The sequence below is a fragment of the Anabrus simplex genome, chromosome 1, assembly GCF_040414725.1.
Source record: "Anabrus simplex isolate iqAnaSimp1 chromosome 1, ASM4041472v1, whole genome shotgun sequence".
NCBI lineage: Eukaryota > Metazoa > Arthropoda > Insecta > Orthoptera > Tettigoniidae > Anabrus > Anabrus simplex.
In genome coordinates this window covers 495,465,726-495,475,151 of record NC_090265.1, presented here as the reverse complement: position 1 = coordinate 495,475,151, position 9,426 = coordinate 495,465,726, and the positions used below count along the sequence as shown (strand labels likewise).

The 9,426-nt window shown below is 37.4% G+C and overlaps 1 protein-coding gene across 1 annotated transcript in view; it reads right to left on the bottom strand.

The window, feature by feature from the left end:
• Positions 1–298: 298 nt before the first annotated feature.
• LOC136867716 (protein takeout) overlaps positions 299–9,426 on the bottom strand; it is a 55,475-nt gene continuing 46,347 nt past the window's right edge. Inside the window, exons 5-6 of the mRNA XM_067144724.2 lie at positions 8,076–8,225; positions 299–947 (exon numbers count right to left, since the gene is read on the bottom strand). Coding sequence (XP_067000825.2) covers positions 793–947; positions 8,076–8,225 — 305 coding nt within the window. The 3' untranslated portion in view covers positions 299–792. The remainder of the gene's footprint in view (positions 948–8,075; positions 8,226–9,426) is intronic.

Genomic DNA, 9,426 nt, shown 5'->3' with positions numbered 1-9,426 from the left:
CTTAAAAGCTGCTGTTAACTTTGAATAAACAAATGGTGAAGTAGCTTATGAGCACAAATAGGAGATCATGATATTGGAACATATCCAGCATACAAGCTCAAAGTGTTGATAAAGATGCCAATCCATAAGTGAACAATGTTGAAAATTAATAACAGAAATCAGTTAAATATAAAAACATAATTATCAATGTATGTCATCTGTGTTTTTATTTTGGTTGCTAGTATAATTCAGAATAAATTAAGACATTTGTGCACACTTGCATTGACACCTGTCAAAGAAAATAATGGGAAAAGGAAAATATAAATAACTGATTTTTATTGTATTTGTGCTCTACAGTTTGGCTTACTTTATGGTCATTTTTTGTTGATATTTGATCACAGAAATGGAGATATTTATTGATAGTTCTGTCCATTACTAACATAAGTCTTTGTTATACATTTCTGTTACTTGTTTAACGGCTCACTCCATTATGGTTCACTTAGAAAATGATGCATCCTACATAAGTACATTAGTTCTTAAGATTTTAAAACCTTACATTTTACTACTGCTGCCTGATACAAAGGCTTCAGTATTATGATGCTAATAATCACATTTAAAATATATTGTATATCTTACTACATTTTTAAGACATAAAGGATTCTTCCTTAATGAACTACTATTTTACAAGTTATATTGCACAGTGTAATGAATATTAACACAGGTCTTAAATTTGAAATGAATGACTAGACCTTTCTGTTGAAATTTTCTTCAAATGTTAGGTGTTGTTGAAAGTAGTCTTTTGACCTTAGCATGTTATTTTTCTAAGAATACCCTATTATAGGGCACTTTCTGGAAGAACCTGCCAGCTATATGCTTGAAAGATGCTCCCAGAGCAGTCTCAATAGGATCTTTAAGTTCCTTCAGAATGTCACTCCAGTTTTCATTAAGGAATGTGTTCATGTTGTCACCTGGAAAAAGAAAAGGTTATAAGAAATATAAAGCACAATTAAATAATATAAAATGACCTATCTTTAAAGGTTGTGTTTTATGATAGCTAAGTAAACTTGTGCCATTGGCCCAAGGTGATGCAACTGTTTCCAGGCACACCCCCAGTGGAGGGAAACTGCATGTACAATCATTTTAACCACATACTAGAGCCCTCCTGTCATTATCAAGTGTCTGGCAGTACCAGGAATCAAACCTAGGCCTCCGAGGATGGCAGCTAACATCGTTAACTGTTACATTACGGAGGTGGGCTTTTATGACCACTACATACAGCATTCAGCTGAAAAAAAAATAATTTTAACTTTTAAATAACTAAATAATTTAAAATAAATAGCACTTTTAACATCTAGAGTAGTGGTTATAGGAACCTGTTTAAACCAGAACCATGATCAATAAAAATAGTGAATGTTGGAACCCCCAGTACCAATTTTTGCACTGTTGTTTTTTGTTGGACATTGATTTATATCTAAGAATAATTCTTCTTCTTCTCCTGCCCTGGTGGGATCATGGGTGCAAACTCTGTCACATATGTGGGTTTGGCCCTGTTTTATGGCCAGATGCCAATCCTATGTGGAGGGATGTTACTGTAGTAGTTGGTCTTTTTGGAATATTGTGTAAATATGAAGAGGACTGTATTGGGACAACCACTAACATCCAGTCCCCGGGTCTGAAACCAAACCAAACGCGATTAAAATCTCCAACCCAGAACCTTCTGAATCAAAGGCCCAAATGCTGACCATTCAGCCAAGGAGTTGGACTTCTATTCATTTAGTAACATGTTATGTAATTATTTTGTCAATTTATGTAAAAGCTAAAATAATCAACCCTCTATCGGTATTTACATTCATAGAACATTATGAACTACCCCTTAGTCCCATTTTCCTGATAAGGGATCAGTAACGAGGCAAGATGGAATTATTTGGCACGTTTTTACAGTCGGATGCCCTTCTTGAGCCAACCTCAGTTGAAGAGCTAATAAGGATGAAATGAATGATGATGATGAATGAAATTGGGTAAGGAGGTGGAAGGAATCAGTGGAACCTATGAATAAGAACTGTCTTGGCATTTTCCTGAAGTAAAAATGAGAAACCACAGAAAACTATTCTTAGGATAGCCAACAGTGGGATTCAAACCCACTCATCTCCTGAATGCAGAACTTGGCTCCATAGCCATAACACTTTAATACATGCAACCACACTGCTTGGTTACAACATTGTGAACTAAAAGTATGAATTAATTGCCACTCAAAATTTAACACAATAGCTGCCACGCTGCTTTTGGCTATCCCCATTTTGACTGAAGCATTGTATCTCATAATTTCTTATTTTACCATATATAAATATTGCTTACAAACCATAAACAAGGCAAAAATGTTAAAATACAGGCATTCATAACTGTAGTGCCAATAAGGTCAGCACATTAGGTTTGATCATTACAAGCATTTAAAACTGTTCTGCCGACCTGATCAAGCTCTGGGCGTTGATCAGCCTTTCTTGGTACTTTTTTTTTTTTAAGATGTTTTAAAGTTTGGTAATGATCAGATCATTACTTTTAAAACCGAGCTCGATAGCTGCAGTCGCTTAAGTGCAGCCAGTATCCAGTAATCGGGAGATAGTGGGTTCGAGCCCCACTGTCGGCAGCCCTGAAAATGGTTTTCCGTGGTTTCCCATTTTCACACCAGGCAAATGCCGGGCCTGTACCTTAATTAAGGCCATGGCCGCTTCCTTCCACTTCCTAGGCCTTTCCTATCCCATCATCGCCATAAGACATATCTCTGTCGGTACGACGTAAAGCAAATAGCAAAAAAAAAAAAAAAAAAAAAACTACTTTTAAAGATGAATTTTCAAAGTGAGTACTCTGTTGGAAATGGAAAAAAAATACTGGCACTTTTTGTTTAACCTGCATTCAAATTTTAACTGGGTACTATAAAAAATTTTACTCCACGTAATTGAACGTAGAATAAAATATGGTCAATTTTGACGGAGCTTGTTTCTATGTGGGACAAAGGATAAACTTTATATTAATGTATTAACTTGGGTATCTATACTTTTTTCCATGACAGTAGACCAAATAACATGTATATTCGCATTCGTGTATGTGCACTGTAGCTTGACCTGTGTTACATTTAAGCTCCACAAAAGCAATTTTTTTATTATACTTAGGCAGATCATTAAGTAATGCACAACAATTATTTTTTTAAAGTTCAATATTTAGGATAAAATAAACTGCCCAAATGAAGCTACATCTTTTAGCTATTTTTCAACATATGGGCCAAGTCCCTCACCACATTCTTCTACTGTAGCACTAGTTTCAATATACCATGTTCATAGAATACTGTCTTTTGGGAGCATAGCTATCTGCATACAACTGGTTGCACTTCTTCATCAGAATTGAAGCGTTGGCTGCCCAAGAATTTCTTCATTGAGCCAAACAGATAAAAGTCCAACAATGCAAGGTCTGGACTGAATGGTGGGTGCTGGAGCACCTCCCAACCATTTTTCTCAATGTTGTCACAAACAGAAGCTGCAGCTTGGGGATGAGCATTATTGTGGAGCAGTTTGGCATTTGCAGTGTGTGACAAAGGACATGACGGAACTTTACCAATGTTGTTTCATAGTTGCAGTAGTCCCATGTATAAGAAATTCCACCAGAGGAACACAATGCATATCCTAGAAAACCGTCACTAGAATTTATTTTGTAGATTGCATCCCTTTGAATTTTTTCTATGCTGGAGAGTAGGGATGTTTTGTTTCGGGTGTGAAATGGTATGCCCAAAACTCATCCACTGTTGAGATTTCTTCCAGAAAGGAATGCCCTTCTGCAGTGTAACGCATTAAATGGTCCAAGCATACCATCATTCGCTTGCCCTTCTGTTCATTTGTCAGGTTTTTTGGCACCCAATGGACACTAATTTTATGAAAATTCAGTTTGTCATGCACGATGTTGTACACCATACTGTGAAAAATATATTGAATCATCTGACAAGGTTCTCGGATAGATCTGGCATCCATTACCAATTGCTTGCTCAATGGGTGTGACATTCCATGGCATTACGGTTGTTACTGGTTGTCTGGAACCTGGCAACTCAACAAGGCTGACACAGCCTCCTTCAATGAATGTACATCACTTGGAGATGCTGATTCAGTCCATACAGTTTTCCGTATACACGCTCAACATTTCCCTATGTATTTCAATAGCCCACTGCAGCGAAACGCTGGTAATTTCATAATTGAAAAAGCCTAAAGAGCTTAAATATTTTTAACATTTGCAATCAATTAAATAAATTATGGTTTCCTTCTAGGAACCTTATTTTTTATATTTCAATGTTTTGTCTTTTTGTCCACAAAAATGAACTATCCCACTTGACAACAATAACATGTATGCCATCTTTGCTAAATAATTCACGCTTCTGTTGTAAGAGCTATACCTGATCGGAGATATGATGCCTTTAGCATGAACTTCAAACTATACTGTATGTCTGTAAAATTTCAATGTCCCAGTCACAATAACATCTCTGGAAAAAACTGTTTTGTGTTACTTAATGATTTCCTCCCCTATTAGACATGATTGCAAAATTACTAACTGGTGTGATAGAAAGCAGTTCCAATTTAGGAAAGGTTATTCCAGTGATGCTCAAATTATAGGTTCCAGCAAGATATAGCAGATAATTTTAGATTCAAGAGGTCAAGAGAAAATGAGGGATGTTGGACTAGACAAAAGAGTGATTGAACAGGTGGCTGAATATGCAGAAAATAAAACTCAGAGAAGTGTTACCTCATCCTGTAATTATAAACAGAGGGTTTCTACAAGCCAGTATTAGTGGACCTTTATGTTTTCTTATAGGTATAGGCTATATAGCCGGCCCTGTAGTGTAAGTGTAGCGTGCCTGCCTCTTACCCAGAGGTCCCGGGTTCAATTCCCGGTCAGGTCAGGGACTTTTACCTGGATCTGAGGGCTGGTTCAAGGTCCACTCAGCCTACGTGATTAGAATTGAGGAGCTATCTGATGGTGAGATGGCGGCCCCGGTTTAGAAATCCAAGAATAAAGGCTGAGAGGATTTGTCGTGCTGACCACACAACACCTCGTAATCTGCAGGCCTTCGGGCTGAGCAGCAGTCGCTTGGTAGGCTAAGGCCCTTCAGGCCTGTAGTGCCATGGGGTTAGGTTATAGGCCATATGATGTGAGTAAGGAACTGGAGTCATAGATAGAAGAATAAATAAGATACAGGATTGTGAGTGACTATAGAAAAATGGCGACAGTGATGTGAGATGAATAGCAGACAATATGATGATAAATAGGGAGAAGTCAGGATGTAAATTTAACCAACAGGAAAAGTTTTAATTGCAGTGTTGATGGAGTGGAAGTACCTCGAGGGTCTCACTGTCAGTAAGGAAATATCTCCATTGAGGTAATCACATTAACAGGATTGTAAATAAAGGTTACAGATCTCTTCTGGTTAACTGGGTACTGGGGAGTTGTAGTAATGATGTGAAGAAGAAGGTGTAAAAGTTACTGGTAAGGACGCAATTAGACAATAGTCTAGTGTATGGGGCCCTCACCAGGATTACTTGAGCCAAGAACTGGAAAATATACCAAGGAAAGTAGCACGATTTGTTCTGGGTGATATCCAAAAAAAAAGAGCAGTGTTACGAAAATGAGCTGGGAAGACTGGGGAGTAAGAAGACGAGGTGCTCGATCAAGCGGTACGTTTCAAGCTGTCAGCGGAAAGATGACATGGATGACATGGTTAGCGAATAAACTTGGAGTTTTTAAAAGTAGGAATGATCATAATATGAAAATAAAATTTGTAAAAGTAGGAAGGATCATAATATGAAGATAAAAATGGAATTCAAGAGTACAAATTGGGGCAAACATTCATTTATAAGAAGAGGAATTTGTGATTGGAGTAATTAATTTTACCACGGGAGATGTTTGATAACGTACCAACTTCTAAATTTAAGAAAAGACTAGGTAAACAACTGATAAGGAATCGGCCACCTGGGCAACAACCCTAAACATAGATCAGTGGTGGTATATAGACTGGTTGATTGATTGATTGATTGATTGATTGATTGATTGATTGATTGATTGATTGATTGATTGATTGATTGATTGATTGATTGATTGATTGATTGATTGATTGATTCGATCGATCATTGGACCAATTTGAATACTGGAAGGAGAAAGTTGCTGCCTGTATTTCAAGAGGCTTTTATAGAAGAAATTACTTAACAATCAGGAACACATAAAAAGAAACCAAACCCCATGGTGCAACAGCCCTGAAGGACCGTGGCCTACCAAGCGACCGCTGCTCAGCCTGAATTCTGCAGATTGTGGGGTGCCGTGTGGTCAGCGCGATGCAATCCTCTTGGCCGTTATTCTTGGCTTTCTAGACCGGGAATCAGGAACACATACAGGAAAGAAACTATCAATGTACCTTTGATATTTTTATATTCTAGTTGTAAATGAGGGTTGAAATCATCTGGCAAATGTCACAGCTGCACCAGATGTGTCTTTTGAAGGAGCCTGCAGAGCTCTGATTGCTAAGTTTATATAGGGAACCTGCAAAAATTTGAATGAATGAAGGTGGAGGAAGGTGCTCAAAAACTATGCGAAAAGAAAAGTGAAAGTTGAATCATCAAGTCTAAATGAAATTATGCTAATGAATGTGGCAGGAAATGTAGAAATGTTATTAAATAACTGCTAACCAGTTAAAATGTCTTTGCTATGCTCAAGTACATACCACTTCATTCATTTTTACAATCTTATTATACCTTATGTGAGTTTCAGCACTGTGGGAATAGGGTAACAGTGCTACTCAGAATTAAACTTTCTTATTTTTCAGCTATTTTCCAAATAATAATAATAATAATAATAATAATGGTGTATGGCCTCCAGAGAGGCCTGGTGCAGGTCTTTTTCTAGTAGATGGCTTATTAGGTGACCTGTATGTCTGTGAAGATGAGGGCCTTACCTAGGATGATTTCTAATGTTGAATACGCCACACACACCTAGCCCTCAAGCCATTGGAATTAACCAATTAAGGTTAAAATCCCCATCCTGGCCGGGAATCGAACCCGGGACCCTCTGAACCGAAGGCCAGTACGCTGACAATTCAGCCAACGAGTCTTCCAAATACGTAATTCTGTTTCAAATGTGTTCTTGAAAGTTATTGTATTGAGTGTCCTACCCTTCTCCCGTTTCTGTACGGGGTCAGGTATGAAGTGCGACAAATCTTCATAGCAAGTTTTTATGACTGGTTACTCTTCCTGACGTCAACCTCATCAGAGGAATTAACAAGATGTCATGAAATGAATTATGTAATATTTGATAGTAGGAAGGGAGAGAGTGAAACCCAATACCAGCATATAGCCTACTCCTGTCAAATAGCACCAACAGGTCTGTTCAGGGCTTAACATCTCATTACCATCAATAGTGCCATGTATGATCACTTCATCATTGCGGAGAGGTTTGGAATTGAATCCAGGCTTTTGGGTCACAATCTGGTGATTAGAAATTGTATATCACCACCTCTTCTGCCCAGCTAGACAACATTCTGATGGTGAAATTCTTTTCAGCCAATGGGACTTGAACTGCCTAACTATGGTGCCTTAACGATCATGGCCATCAAGCAGGCAAACGTAATTACTGTATTATACTGGAAAATTAGTTTTGTAAAATTCTGAAGTATACTGGTAATTAAAATTCTGTGCATTTTTACTAGTTTCTGTCTTGGGATATTGTATCTGCCTATTACCCAGAAGCCCCCAGTTCATTTCCCAGCCAGGTCAGGAATTTTTTATCTGGATTTGAGGTCTGTTTCAAAGTCCACTTCCTCAATGTGAGAATAGTTGAGGAGCTATCTTATTGTGAGATAGGGACCCCAGTCTAGAAAACCGTGAATGACAGCTGATAGAATTTGTCACATTGACTGCGTGCCACCTTAAAATCTGCAGGAAATTTTGTTTGGTGCACAAAAGTGAAACAGTAAAAGAGAAGTAATTTGATCTGTGTAAAATCAATATACTTAAAATGTGTTGTAGTATCTTTGAGTAATGAATTTTCAAATTCTAAAATCTATTGACACTTACCAAGGGCTTGATCTCCATTGAAGAGGTTTCCCAGGTGAATGTACAATCTACTGGTGTCAAATTTGACATCAAATGTTTGTACTTTCATGTAGCTTTCTCCGTCCTTTGTGTAAGGTTCACCTTGTACGTGGATCACAGCCACAAGGTCAGCTGTAAACAAAAGAGCAAGCCTAGAAATCAAATTTAACAATGAATATATTCTTGTAGGCCATGGTCCAGCCCTAGGATTCTACATTGCTTATATTGTTGCTCAACTATTTTGTTATGTTGAGGATTTGGCATTTCATAAAGTGGAGAATATTTAATTGCATTTCAAGAATGGACACAGCAGAAGATAAAGGAAGCCCCTGAGAACAGAGTATGTGACTATGCAAAGCCATTGCTGTGAAATGAACAGATGATAATGATGATGATTGTGTGTTGTATGGTAGCAGTTTTCTAATCATCCATGGTTTAGAAATGCAAAAGGAGACTATTCATATAATTGCAAATGTTCCTCCAAATATTAATTGTAAATTTCTCTTTATTGAACTTTCCATTTTAATTGTAATCAGTTCATTTCCACACAAACTATTGATTTGCATAAAGAGCAAGTCTGTTAATGATTTAATGTATTAGAACACCATACGTTCATACAATGGTAGATATTTGTATCAGATCTACTGACCCAGGCGTAGACTGAACAGAATTCGGGAATCTCCTACCAACTTAGAAATAACACTTTTCAATAAAAGCTTTTAGGGAGGGCCTTTGCAAATGACTATTGCTGAATCCATGGCATTCCATTAATGAATTCATGAAGATGACTGGCTTGATCTGAATTAGTTGGAATAGACTGTTTTTATTGAACCACATTTCAATAAGGTACAGTATAGGTTTTAAACTTATTATTTATGGGATGTAGCTCTTAAGCCAATTATCATTGTTATTGTAGTGTTTTTTTTTAAATGTTAATGTTTACTATTATCTTGTGAATGAAAGATATTGCACATCACTGATTAATGCTGAATAAGAAATTTAATCACAGAATGTATGACATTAAAATGAGGAGAATACTAGACTCTTATCACGAAGGGTAAGAGAAGTAGAGGGATACAAAGCGATGATGGTTAGACTCGGTTTTTAATGAAATAAATGTGACAGTTGGAACTAAACAAAGTTACAGCTGCAATTAGGGAATCGTGAAGGTGCTTTGTTAATTCACAGGGCCAGGCTGGCTGGATTAGACGGTTGAGGTGCTAGCCTTCTGACCCCAACTTGGCAGGTTTGAACCTGGCTCAATCCGGTGGTATTTGAAGGTGCTCAAATACGTGAGCCTCATGTCAGTAGATTTATTAGCACGTAAAAGAAC